This window comes from Cyclopterus lumpus, chromosome 17 (genome assembly GCF_009769545.1).
Source record: "Cyclopterus lumpus isolate fCycLum1 chromosome 17, fCycLum1.pri, whole genome shotgun sequence".
In the NCBI taxonomy this organism is placed as follows: Eukaryota; Metazoa; Chordata; class Actinopteri; order Perciformes; family Cyclopteridae; genus Cyclopterus; species Cyclopterus lumpus.
The window spans coordinates 20,831,928-20,847,029 of NC_046982.1; the positions used below are offsets into that span (position 1 = coordinate 20,831,928).

Consider the following 15,102-nt stretch of genomic DNA (forward strand, 5'->3'; position numbering starts at 1 on the left):
CTGTACTTCGACGTCTACTCGCAGCGCTTCGACCTCTTCAGCCGCTTCAACAACGGCCGCAACGGATCCAGGACTAACGTCAGCGGAGCGGCGGGCGGCGGCCACCATTATTACTACTACAACCTCTCCAGGCCCAACGCGACGCTGGCCAGCTACCTGGCCACCGGCGAGCAGCTGGTGCCGAGCGCGCAGCCCGAGACCGATCGGACGCCTTCCCCCAAACCGCTGCCGCCGTGCCCTGAGAGCCCGCCCGGCCTCGGTGAGTAACGATGTCACAGGGTACTTGCCTTTAAGAACCATGTATGTGTTGTTATTTTCAAAAAGTAAGAGTCACGACAGTCACATAAACTGTTTATAGAATATCTGCACCTGATGCAGTTTACTGATGACTCCAGGTGATTATCGATTTATAGGAGTGGACAATTATTTTGCTACTGACTAAAAGCCTCTGCGGACCGATCTGGTCTCGCGGGTGGTGTTTGAGAGAAGTTGATGGCGTAGTGAGTTGATTTCAGTCTGTCCCTGCCATGCGCCGCTAACTAGCCGCTAACTAGCCGCTAACTAGCATCTAACTAGATGCTAACTAGCCTTTAACTAGCCGCTAACTACATTCTAACTACCCTTTATCTAGCCGCTAACTAGATGCTAACTAGCCTCTAACTAGACACTAACTGGCCGCTAACCTGATTCTAACTAGATGCTAACTAGCCTTTAACTAGCCGCTAACTACATTCTAACTAGATGCTAACTAGCCTCTAACTAGCCGCTAACCTGATGCTAACTAGCCTCTAACTAGACGCTAACTAGCAGCATACAGATGAAATGGCAGGTGAACCATCTGTGGTGAAACTGATCATTAAACACGATATTTTGCATGACGGTCCACAGCTGTGTGGGATGACATGTTTTTTTCTTTTCTTAATATGCTTTTTTAAAATGCTTTTGACAGCCTTTTCCCATTCTTGCTTCACAGTCTTGCTCACAAAACAAGAAAGACATGATGTTTTAATCACATTTTGCTGAAAAGAAATCCAAAGCGTTCACAAAGCTCGAACAAACCCCTGTGGACTGTGCAACGTGTTCGGGCTCTCGTATCATTTTAAACAAACACACACACACACACACACACACACACACACACACACACACACACACACACACACACACACACACACGCACACACACACACACACACACACACACAGCGGCACGCTTAAATAACGTACATTACAGTCGGGTTCTGGACGTGTGTGAGGGAGAACAATGGCTTCATCTTACGCTACAGTTTGTAAATTATTCAATTAAATTAGTCTCCAGAATAATCAATAAATGATTCTGTCAGATTAATCAACCGATTTAGAAAAAAAATGTACTCTTTGATTAATCGATAATAAAGTAATTGTTAAAGCTGAGGCGGCGCCGCCACGATGAGAGCCCTGTGGAGGCAATCCCTCCATCCTATATGTGTTCCTCTGCACACACACACACACACACACACACACACACACACACACACATGAACGCACACACACACCTCATTATCATCACTATCCGTCCACCCAACAAATCAGAGGTTGATTGAGTCACACTAAGCCTCTGGTTTACTAAATCTATAATTACATAGTGGACACACACACACACACACACACACACACACACACACACACACACACACACACACACATCTCTCTGTCATGAATACTCACAGATAATAGATAATGAGGCTTCTATCACACTTTGAAGTCGTGAGCATACGGCTGTCGGGCGTATCCGTCTGAATTGCATCATTCGCTCTCTCGTCACCGACTCTGGAACAGGAACAGGCACCAGGCACAGGAACAGGAACAGGAACAGGAACAGGAACAGGAACATGAACAGGCACAGGCACATGAACAGGCACAGGCACAGGAACAGGCACAGGAACAGGAACAGGAACAGGAACAGGAACAGGAACATGAACATGAACAGGAACAGGCACAGGCACAGGAACAGGAACAGGAACATGAACATGAACAGGCACAGGCACAGGAACAGGAACAGGCACCAGGAACAGGAACAGGAACAGGAACAGGCACAGGAACAGGAACAGGAACAGGCACAGGCACAGGAACAGGCACAGGAACAGGAACAGGAACAGGAACAGGAACAGGAACATGAACAGGCACAGGCACAGGAACAGGAACAGGAACAGGCACCAGGAACAGGAACAGGAACAGGAACAGGAACAGGCACCAGGAACAGGAACAGGCACCAGGCACAGGAACAGGAACAGGCACAGGAACAGGCACAGGAACAGGCACCAGGAACAGGCACCAGGCACAGGAACAGGCACCAGGAACAGGCACCAGGCACAGGAACAGGCACAGGAACAGGAACAGGCACCAGGCACAGGAACAGGAACAGGAACAGGCACCAGGAACAGGCACCAGGAACAGGCACCAGGCACAGGAACAGGCACCAGGCACAGGAACAGGAACAGGAACAGGCACAGGAACAGGCACCAGGAACAGGCACCAGGCACAGGAACAGGCACCAGGAACAGGAACAGGCACAGGAACAGGAACAGGAACAGGCACCAGGAACAGGCACCAGGCACAGGAACAGGCACCAGGCACAGGAACAGGAACAGGAACAGGCACCAGGAACAGGCACCAGGAACAGGCACCAGGCACAGGTGTATTCGTGGAGCTTATCTCAGTGATGGAGGGGCTGCAAGGAGCAGGAAGACTGAGGAAGACTGAGCCGGTCTGTTGTTCAGTCACAGGTGCAGAGAGAGAGAGAGAGAGAGAGAGAGAGAGAGAGAGAGAGAGAGAGAGAGAGAGAGAGAGAGAGAGAGAGAGAGAGAGAGAGAGAGAGAGAGAGAGAGAGAGAGAGAGAGAGAGAGAGAGAGAGAGAGAGAGAGAGAGAGAGAGAGAGAGATCTAATGGATGGTGGTGTGATGGCGGGTGTGTAGGAGTGAAGGAAGGAATGGCAGGTGGGAGAGGTGAGGGGGGTGTTGTGGGAAAAGAGAGGGACCTTGGATGGATGGACGGACACACACACACACACACACACACACACGCACACAGAGAGAGCAAGAAACAAACAAACAAGCCCTTGGCTGTCCTAGAACACCAGCTGACAGGTGCTCCCTGTATGAGTGGCTAGCATCCACAGTTTGTATCCTGTGTGTGTGTGTGTGTGTGTGTGTGTGTGTGTGTGTGTGAGAGACCTGGCATGTGTGATATGCTAATCAGCTTATGAACAACAAAATAAGGAATTTAGAAATATTGATCATCGTTGTTGTTGTTGTTATTGTTGAAAAATAGTTTCTCAGGAAAAAAAATTGATAAATTGCAATATAGATTGAAAACTGTCTATATTTTGGGTTTCCTGGCTCTTTCAACCCTAATTGGAGCAATCAGTCATTCTTCCGGCGAATGTATTATTTTGATAATTGATAGTTTCAATTTGTTTGTTTGCCAAAACAATTCATGAGTCTGGAATAAAAGAAAATATATAATTCATTGGTTTCCAGCTTCTCAAATTGTGAATATTTGCGAGTATTCTTTATAATACAATAACAATAAACAGATTAATCGTAACATTGAACAATTTCATTTAATGGACGAAACAATTAATCTGCAAATCATTCGATAACGAAAAAAATATTAGTTGAGAGCCCCCGTTGTGTCGCGAGATCACATTTTTGTTCGTATATATTTTTGGGCCGTTTCTGCTCAATTATAGATGGACGATGTTACCGTCAAATAGCATTTCGCTGTAAAGAAAAACATTTTTTTTACGAGATCTTTAAATTTGATTTGGGGTCCTTGGGTAAATAAATAGAGAAAAATAATAAAGTATATGTTTCTTCTTATTGATAAATAGTTATCTATTGTGAATGAAACGCAGGCGCTGCACCTGCTCTTTGGTCGGGGAGACGAGCTTTAATGCGTTGGGCTTTGATCCGTGTGAGTTTCAATAAGCAATTTTCCACTTGAAGCTCGCGTGCACTCAGACATCCGTGTGTGTGTGTGTGTGTGTGTGTGTGTGTGTGTGTGTGTGTGTGTGTGTGCGTGTGTGTGTGCGCGTGTGTGCGTCAATTCTCAAGAATTAACCTTATTATTTATTCTTCCTACTAATCACTTCTTCCCACACACACACACACACACACACACACACACACACACACACACACACACACACACACACACCACACTACTTTCCAGGCCTTGTTTTAATTGGATGCTCTACAGGGGTTTTCACATTTAGAATGAACTTCTTCTTTCATTGTACAGAAGATGGCGGAATCGGAGACAGAATAAATAAATACTTTGTCGATTCCCCACTTGAATGAATGAATCTTTATGCACACAAAACATACAAAAAGCTTTAATTATTATTATTATTATTATTACATTTTTTGATGGGTCCAACTTCTCAAATATGAGGATTTGCTCCTGTTTGGCATTAATTTGAGCATTTTTCCAGCTCTTTTAATGCTCCAAGTCCATGTTCCTTATTACACTTAAACAATTTAAGGTCAGTTAACGTTTTGTATTTATTAATTCAAGACATTTACTTTAATTGAGTAATCGGAGGTGGGCCGAGTAACGGAAAGAAAGATTTAATGCACACGTTTCTCCTGCTGTTGAGCGAGTGAGTAAAATATGCATTAGCCTTTTTTCAACAAATAATAAACAAATTATGTATTGCACATTTTTAAGTTCGTCCAATAATACTGATAAACATATGAAAAACATTCTTTAAACATTAAAAATATAAACCGTTTGTAGACACTTAAACACACATGTTCCAGGCCTCCGGTCCTCTTGTTTACCAGAGAGGTTGTGCGTCTGCTTTTATTTGTGTACATGTGTTGCGTGTGTTTTGTTTTGTGGGAGCCCATAACGCAACCCGTATGCTTGTACACGCTAACGCAACTCGTACACCTGTACACGCTAACGCAACTCATACGCCTCTACACGCTAACGCAACTCGTACGCCTCTACACGCTAACGCAACTCGTACGCCTCTACACACTAATGCAACTCGTACGCCTCTACACGCTAACGCAACTCGTACGCCTCTACACACTAATGCAACTCATACGCCTCTACACGCTAACGCAACTCGTACGTCTCTACACGCTAACGCAACTTGTACGCCTCTACACGCTAATGCAACTCGTACGCCTCTACACGCTAACGCAACTCGTACGTCTCTACACGCTAACGCAACTCGTACGCCTCTACACACTAATGCAACTCGTACGCCTCTACACGCTAATGCAACTCGTACGCCTCTACACGCTAACGCAACTCGTACGTCTCTACACGCTAACGCAACTCGTACGCCTCTACACACTAATGCAACTCGTACGCCTCTACACGCTAATGCAACTCGTACGCCTCTACACGCTAATGCAACTCGTACGCCTGTACACGCTAACGCAACTCGTACGCCTCTACACGCTAACGCAACTCGTACGCCTCTACACGCTAACGCAACTCGTACGCCTCTACACGCTAATGCAACTCGTACGCCTCTACACGCTAATGCAACTCGTACGCCTCTACACGCTAACGCAACTCGTACGCCTCTACACGCTAACGCAACTCGTACGTCTCTACACGCTAACGCAACTCGTACGCCTCTACACACTAATGCAACTCGTACGCCTCTACACGCTAATGCAACTCGTACGCCTCTACACGCTAATGCAACTCGTACGCCTCTACACGCTAACGCAACTCGTACGCCTCTACACGCTAACGCAACTCGTACGCCTCTACACGCTAATGCAACTCGTACGCCTCTACACGCTAACGCAACTCGTACGCCTCTACACGCTAACGCAACTCGTACGTCTCTACACGCTAACGCAACTCGTACGCCTCTACACACTAATGCAACTCGTACGCCTCTACACGCTAATGCAACTCGTACGCCTCTACACGCTAATGCAACTCGTACGCCTCTACACGCTAATGCAACTCGTACGCCTCTACACGCTAACGCAACTCGTACGTCTCTACACGCTAACGCAACTCGTACGCCTCTACACACTAATGCAACTCGTACGCCTCTACACGCTAACGCAACTCGTACGCCTCTACATGCTAATGCAACTCGTACGCCTGTACACGCTAACGCAACTCGTACGCCTCTACACGCTAACGCAACTCGTACGCCTCTACACGCTAACGCAACTCGTACGCCTCTACACGCTAATGCAACTCGTACGCCTCTACACGCTAACGCAACTCGTACGCCTCTACACGCTAACGCAACTCGTACGCCTCTACACGCTAACGCAACTCGTACGCCTCTACACACTAATGCAACTCGTACGCCTCTACACGCTAATGCAACTCGTACGCCTCTACACGCTAACGCAACTCGTACGCCTCTACACGCTAACGCAACTCGTACGCCTCTACACGCTAACGCAACTCGTACGCCTGTTTGGCTCAACACTTTGTTTTCCCTGTCTGAATAACTATTAAACTATTAATAGTAAAAACAAAACGTTGTGAACTATAAAAACAAGATGAAGAAAAATAGCCAAAAATGTGTTTAAGTGTTTACTCGCCTATTCTTTGGGAATTCCTTTTTCAAGCTTTTTTTTGTGATACGAGGTTAGAGAACAACAATGATTTACCCCGGTGACTACTTACTGATTTCTGCGTATTAAATGCTGCATGTTGAATGATAGGCATATGTCATATTGTTGATCCTTTTCTTGTCCAGTGCTGTTGTGAGGGTCCCGGGACAGTATGATTGTAGATCATGAATTGAATGAAATTGACCCACAGGCCTGATATGCACATTCTTTGACTTTATTAATATGGACACGAACGGCCAAACTCAAAGGCGTCCCCAATGGAAAGAAAACAATAAAATACTCTATTCTTTAATTCCCATATTGTTTACCTGTTTGGAGACAACCAGATATACATGACATTAACGTAATAGTTTTAATGCGCGATTATCTCGTATTTCCAGCAAGATTTACAAAGATTCATACATGTGTGCGTATTCTGAATGTCCTGTTTCCTCATGCCTGTGTGTGTGTGTGTGTGTGTGTGTCTGCACACACTCCTCATGCTGCATGTGTTCCCCCTCTTGACGGGGTAATAAAATGCCTCCTCTCGTCTCGGAGCGACTATTAAGATGCGTGTGCTGTAACAAGCAAAGCTCTCCAAATGATTTATGACAAAACACACGTCTGTCATCCGGCGAACCACACACACACACACACACACACACACACACACACACACACACACACACACACACACACACCTCTCTCTATCGCTCTCTCTTTCCTCACCTGCCTCAGTTTCATTTTCTCTTTCAGATCTTATATAGTTTTTTTTCTCTCTCTCTCTCTCTCTCTCTCTCTCTCCCACCTCCCTATCTCTCTCTCCCCCTCTCACTCTCTTTCCCCCTCCCTCTCTCTCTCCACCCCCCCCCCTCTCTCTCTGTCTCTCTCTTCTCACCTCCCTCAGTTTAATTTTCTCCTTCAGATCTTATATAGTTTTTCTCTCTTTCGTTGAGGATTCAGACCAAAATGAAATGTAAGAAGACAAGATGGAGAAAAAGATTTTGAGGGAACAAAAAACAGCCACAACCCCCCCCCCCCCCCCCCCCCCCCCTCAATGTAAACATTGGAGGAAACAAATAAATATAACGGACAACAACATTTGACAAACGAATGAACAGAACAGAAAAGGCGGCCGCGGGGACATTTCCATAGATACTATCGTTGAGGCAGTGAAGGCAACGCGGAGTCTCTTCCGACTCCTTCGTGCAGTAGTAATAGTTTTTAGAAATATAGTTTTTTATTTACTGTATTGTGTTATCTGTGTGTGTGTGTGTGTGTGTGTGTCGTCGAAACACACTTTCCCCCCTTTTATTATTGTTTCTGAATGAGTCACATGACCTGTAAGTATCCCAGTGGCAGCAGCAACGAGCGCTGGTCCAATTCTCTTAATGCTTCAATGCTTCCTTTCCTATCTCCTTAAGCAAAGGACACATCGGACCATCCTTTGACCAAAGGCGAGGAGTTAATGCCGTCCCTTTTATTCGTATTTTATCAACCGTAAATAAAAAAAGAAGATAAAGCAAGCCTTTAATAAACAGATCTCATGTTACCCCTCAATAAATCAATATTCATCACAGTGTGCCTGTATTCCTTTTTTTATAGTCTACTATAAAACTCGTACACGTTTAAAATAAGACGATCCTTATTAGTCCCACGGCGGGAACAATAAGCACAAGTTAAACAAGCCTATAAAAAAAATAAAACTTGCATAATTAAAAAAAAAGAAAAGCAATATAATTGAACGGTTGAATTCACACTATTGTGCATTGTAATATTTATAGTGTGCCGTTTAATTGATGTTGCACATGAGTGTTGTTATGTGCGGTCTACTGGGAGCAGTGTTGAACAGTGTGTAGGAGGCAGGAAGGAGGAAGCGCCGCTATCTGTCCTTCACACCCTGTCACTGAAGGAGCTGTTTGTATGGCTGGAACAACATGGAGGGGGGTGGAGTCCATCTTCTGAACATTGTAGTTTCACCGTGGCAGACATGCAAGGGTACAAGGCTACAAGGGAGCAAGGGTGCAAGGGTACAAGGGTGCAAGGCTACAAGGGAGCAAGGTGCAAGGGTACAAGGGTGCAAGGGTACAAGGCTACAAGGGTGCAAGGCTACAAGGGAGCAAGGGAGCAAGGGTGCAAGGGTACAAGGGTACAAGGCTACAAGGGTGCAAGGGTACAAGGGTGCAAGGGTACAAGGGTGCAAGGGTACAAGGCTACAAGGGTGCAAGGGTACAAGGCTACAAGGGTGCAAGGGTACAAGGCTACAAGGGTGCAAGGGTGCAAGGGTACAAGGGTACAAGGCTACAAGGGAGCAAGGGTGCAAGGCTACAAGGGTGCAAGGGTGCAAGGCTACAAGGGTACAAGGCTACAAGGGAGCAAGGGTACACGGCTACAAGGGTACAAGGCTACAAGGGTGCAAGGGTACAAGGCTACAAGGGTGCAAGGGTACAAGGCTGCAAGGGTACAAGGGTGCAAGGGTACAAGGGTACAAGGGTGCAAGGGTACAAGGGTGCAAGGGTGCGGTCGGAACAAGGGTGGGGAAGTGGGGAAGGGCTATTTCCTCCCCCCACACTTTACTTTTCAATTTTATTTCTAAATGAAAACTGTTCCGTGTCACGTAACAAAAAGGTAGGTGGAGGGAATTGCAAGTCAGCAAAAAAACAGAAAACAATTGTGCATTTTTTTATAATAAATCCCCCGACGGAGGGCAGCTGGAACCAAGTTAGTGTGCTCCAAAAGCAGGATAATAATGGGTGCATACATTAAAACATTTTGTTTTGTGGCTCTCCACTTCATACTTTGGTTTTCTTTCTTTTTTTTTTGAATGTGTTTTTTGATTGTGTTCATTTGCTGTAATATTTTGTGGGTTTTGTTTTCTTTTTGTTATCGTTACTATTATGTTCATTTTTTTAATTTGTTATTTTTGCGCCTCTGATGTTGAAGAGATACACCATATCTCTTCAACATCAAACATTTTTTGTTTTTGAGGTCGGCATTCCTTATTGAGTATCAATAGTAGTTGTGAGGGAATTACGGTGATGAACTCTTTTGTGACGATGATTTATTGGCTTCATTGTGAGACTTCCTTTCTTTGTCTAAGTGTGTGTGTGTGTGTGTGTGTGTGTGTGCAGTTAACAATGGAGGACACGAAGGGATTAGCTGACATCAAATAAGAGATATTCCATCAACCTGAAGTTTATCTGATTGGACATGGAGGAAAGAGAATATTTGACAATTAGACCATAATTTAGTCTATAATTTCTCTCTATCTCTTTTAGGGAAGAAAATGACACATTGTTGCATTTTAATTCCACTTCATGCAAACAGTCGGAGAACACATTTTAATGGAGAATATACATGGCATCAAATACATAGACTTGAGACACGCTAGACTAAGATGTTGAGCCATGTTAGCATTGTGAGCATGTTAGCATGCCCACACGCTAGACTAAGATGTTGAGCCATGGTAGCATTGTGAGCATGTTAGCATGCCCACACGCTAGACTAAGATGTTGAGCCATGTTAGCATTGTGAGCATGTTAGCATGCCCACACGCTAGACTAAGATGTTGAGCCATGGTAGCATTGTGAGCATGTTAGCATGCCCACACGCTAGACTAAGATGTTGAGCCATGTTAGCATTGTGAGCATGTTAGCATGCCCACACGCTAGACTAAGATGTTGAGCCATGTTAGCATTGTGAGCATGTCAGCATGCCCACACACTAGACTAAGATGTTGAGCCATGTTAGCATTGTGAGCATGTCAGCATGCTGATGTGAGGATTTGGGTCAAAGCACTGACATTGAGATGTGTCGTGCACACCCATCGCGTCACGGCGTTGCCACAGGTCTTGTCTGACGGATGACAACTCGCACTGCGATATGCATAAACGTAATACATACGCCATGTAACAAACACATACACGCACTGACCCGGACCTGGTTTGATGAGCAAAAGCAATTCTAAAAGTCAAAGCTCTCGCGCGGATCAATCACGTCCCGTCAGGCGAGATGAGCTTTCATGCGGTCGTGCAGACGATAAATGTGACGAGTCGGGCCGACATCTTGTCGTCCTCGACTCCCCCGAGAGGTTTCTCTTTCACCGCCTCCTGTTCGCCGCCCTAAGAGGTCTTTTAATGTGTCTAAGTGGGTAGACGCCTGTGTTCTTGAAACGAGCGCCCGCAAAGCATTGCATATATTCATACAGTCGTGAATATGCAGCCGCTTTTCAATGTAAAGCTCCCAAAGTGACAACCTGAATGTGTAGTCGGGGGTAAAAAATAAATAAATAAAAAGCCGTCGGTGCACTGGTTATCTAACTCTGAACAGGCATCTCTATATCTATAGGTCTATAAGGTGATATAAGCCCAAGTCTGTGAGGCTGTTAGGTCACCACGTTAAAGAGTCCACCTTTTTATTAGAGGGACGAAGCAAAATGCATCTTTTTACTCTTCGGTGTTGATTTATGATTTAGTGCATTTCCAACACGATTAAGGAACGCTGAAGAATGTGCTTTTCAATTTAATGTATATTCCTTTTTTCATTTGTATTTGAGACTTCAGCCTGCATGAGTCATTCAGAGTGGGGGCTCACAGGAGAAAGGAAAGCAGCGCTTTGACACATGCACACATCTTCAGCTCGTCCTCTGATGATATGAGAACATTAAGTATCTCGATTTAATATCCGAGAGACGTTAAACTGAGTCAACATCGGGTCGCCGTGAAGGCCGTAGCTTATGATTTACATCATGCACCATTTTGCATTTTAAACTGTGGATTATATTTTATAAGGCAAGGAAAGTTTATTTGTGTAGCACATTTCAACAACAGGGCAATTCAAAGTGCTTCACATGAAACCATTAAAACATAATACGAAAGAAAACAAGATTTTAAAAACAATTAAGAACATTCATTCAAATATTTTAAATGGTCAAAAGGCAAGAAATAGAATATAAGTTGCAGTTAAATAAATAAAATGCAGTAGTGCGATGCAGATAATTGATTGATGTCCTTGAATCTGGTTCAATTAAAGGCGACAGCAGACAGATAAAGTCTTCAATCTGGATTTAAAAGCATGCGAGATTTTAAAGAACAGGATTAAGGACAGTTTGAACGCTGAAAAGCTTAAGTCCTGTTCCTGAATGACGAATTACAATCCATCGGTGGATGCACATTTTCTGTAGCTTGTCTCATTTCAAAATTCCTCAATTTGCTGTTTTTAAGTCTTTTATCTGCGATCGTGGAAGTTATTTTGTGCTTTCATGTGTGAAACTTGTGATTCTGCCACCTCGGTCCGGTCGGAGAAGAGCTTTTAAATCTCAATAGCCCGAGATAAAAGGTACACGCAATAGCAAATTGTTTGATAAATATTATAATTGTAGGGAACATCGTTGATCCACGTTTGCATTGGTTCCACCTGGATGGGCGTACGGGCACCACGGGCCTCTGGTTGAACTGATCATCACCACGCGCAACGAATGCACTACACGGCGTGAAGATATGAGGAAATACGTTGGAAGCAAACAACGAGTCCTTTGTCTTCTGTCAGAGAAATAACACCATATAGTTTAGTTTTTCCTCTTCAAGTTGTGAGATTAATTGCAGATGAAGCCACCGCTACAACACATGGGGCTGGATAGGTCCAGAAGGTGTTTCTTTGGTCATGGAAAGGCTGCGACTCACTTCTCTCATTGTGGCTAAATGGATTATTTAAACTTTTTTTTTAACCTTAATCGAGTACTTCCATTAGCCCAAACCTAACGTGACCTCAAGTGTAGAGGTGGCAGATCATGAAACAGGAACATTGGGTCCATTTCTGTACGCTGACATCCTGTTTTGATCTGTCTGGTTATTTCTTTATAATAATGTTGCCGCCTCATCGCCCATCCGACTACTAAAAAGTAGCGAGTCGACACTTTTGACGACTATTCGATTAGTTTCTCCACAAAAAGAAATCGCACAAAAGCACCACTTCAAATCTTCTGGCTAACAAAAAACTCATAAGTTTCATGGAAATAAGACCGAAAATGACGAATTAGTCGACTAATAAACTAATTATAATGTCCGACAAACGAACTACCGATATTGTATCCATACATGTTTATTATGAAAGTTTCACACCAGTGTTTACGACACTGAATCATATTTTTTTTTAAAAATATTTTCTGCGTTCCTCATCTCCAGCCTCGGCCCACACCGTTAACGCTCGGCACATCGATGGTTAAAGAGTCTTTGCCAATGCGACAAATTGGCATCGCGATTTTTAATTATGCACACAGTCAGACGTGCGCATGACGATCGGCTGCCTAACGGATTAGCATTGTGAGAGATTTGATGTGGATTAGTTAAAAGGATTATTTACTGGTGGTGGCGCACCAGCGGAGTACAAATAAAGGTTGTTTTTTTTGGGATACACTGTATTTTGAATCAGAATGAATGAGATGATTCACAGGGAACAGGATCTACGAAAAAAAATGTTGATAAAGGAAAAAAAAAAAAACCTCACCTCGTCCTACTTTACTCTATTTTGGTGACACGTGGTGTTGCGTCACGTTACCGCGGCGCCCTCCAACTTCACCCGGAACTACGTCATCACTTTCTTCTTTACTTAAAAGTTGGTGTAAAAAAAATTACTGAAAAAAAAGTTTAAATCTGACCCCGTCTGCCACTTTGGTCCACACTGAAATATCTCAACCGCCATTGGAGCGCCAGTTGGTGAATCTGCTCCTGATTTTCACGATTATTAAAAAATAACATAAATTGTGGTAACTTTGGTGGAATCTTCGGCGTCTTTTTTAAGACTAAATATTTGTGCAAAACCAAGACTGGGCCCATAATGTAACCCCTTTGTCGTGATGAAATCAGATATTATTGCGATGCACAATAACGTTGTTTAAATGGATTATAACCAGACACTAAAGTGGCTTAAATCTCTCAGAAAATCTGATTATTTGGCTTTAAAGTTCTTAAACGAGCAGCCAATCAGCGCTTAAGTATTTAATTCACACAAGAGTATACAAAAAACCACGTGGTTATGTCATTTTGAATTACAGGGAAAAACATCAAGATATGAAATGATCCACATGGTGATGGAAGCTTTTGGCCAAACATCCACTTGTTAGCATGCTAATGTTAGCATTGACACAAAGCCGCTGTGACGGCAGACTCTTCGGGCGCGATGTGTGATGTACGAGATCAGATAAAATATTGTTATCTATTGCCGGCCTCGTGTTTCACGTTTGGGGGCGTAAGGAAGACTAAACACCTCTCAAGGTTAATAATTCACCGCGGAGGAACGGACGATGGATCAAATGAGAAACGGGGAGCAGCAAAGTGAGGAAGGAAACAAAAAGATAAGGAGAGAGACGAGCGCGTGATGAACAGGTTATAGATAAAGAGTAATAGAGGAGGAAGAGAGGAGGAGGAGGAGGAGGAGAACGGGGGGGGAGGGGGTCATGAGAAAAAGAGAGGAAGGTGGATTGGATACGAGTTTAGTATGCCAGAGGCAGCAGCAGTGTGGAGTCTGTGGAGAAGCCACATCCTCTCTGGGAAGAATAGATCTATTTAGACTACATTTGACACACACACACACACACACACACACACACACACACACACACACACACACTAGAGCGGTGATTATTTGAGAGGGGGTATCTTTTGAGGGTTTGAGATTCACCCAACAGGTCCGCAGTCGTCTGGCGAGTCGGCTGAAGCTCGATGAGTTTCGTCTTCATCCAAAATGTGGAGCGAAGAGGACGAAGAGGACAAAGAGGACGAAGAGGACGAAGAGGCCGGTCGTACGACTTTTAACTTCATCGCTTCTGATTCTTCTCATCTTGTTGAAACACAGAAATGCATTGTGCATCTGGTTGTCTTTTGGGGTGTTCTCAGATCGGGTTTGTTCACGGGGGGAGGGGGGGGGGGGGGGGGGGGGGGGGGGTCTGAGCCGTGCAAACCGAAACCTGCCGAGTCTGATTCCGGTTGCGGAGCTTTTGTTTCAGTCCCGTCTCTCTCGCTGCAGTTTAACTTCCACCTCTTAACGTTATTCAAGGCCAACATTCAGGTGTGCACGTCTGGGTTTTGGTCTTGTAGATGAACGTGGGTCCAGAGCTTCACTGTTGGAAACTGTACATTTTTCCTCAAGGACTCCCGAGTTCTTATAAACGGCTCAAATTGAGAACCCAACACACGTTCAGGCACATAGAAATACATGTTAAAATATATATATATATATATTTATAATAAACACAAAAAAGCATTTGAGAGATGAAGCCTCAAGCTTTTAAACTGGTTGACGACTAATAATAATAAATAATATAATAAGATGAGGACTAAGATGAGTAATAGATGAGGAATAAGTTGAGGAATAAGTTGAGGAATACATGAGTAATAGAATCAGGAATACATGAGGAATAAAATGAGGAATACATGAGGAATACATGAGGAATAGAATGAGGAATGAAATGAGGAATAGAATGAGGAATACATGAGTAATAGAATGAGGAATACATG

At 44.1% G+C, this 15,102-nt stretch overlaps 1 protein-coding gene across 1 annotated transcript in view; it reads left to right on the plus strand.

Annotated features, from left to right (window-relative positions):
* Positions 1 to 15,102, plus strand: part of b4galt2 (UDP-Gal:betaGlcNAc beta 1,4- galactosyltransferase, polypeptide 2) — a 109,989-nt gene that overhangs the window by 105 nt on the left and 94,782 nt on the right. The window contains exon 1 of the mRNA XM_034555208.1: positions 1 to 259. This exon is cut by the window's left edge and continues 105 nt beyond it. Within this exon, the coding sequence (XP_034411099.1) occupies positions 1 to 259 (259 nt within the window). The remainder of the gene's footprint in view (positions 260 to 15,102) is intronic.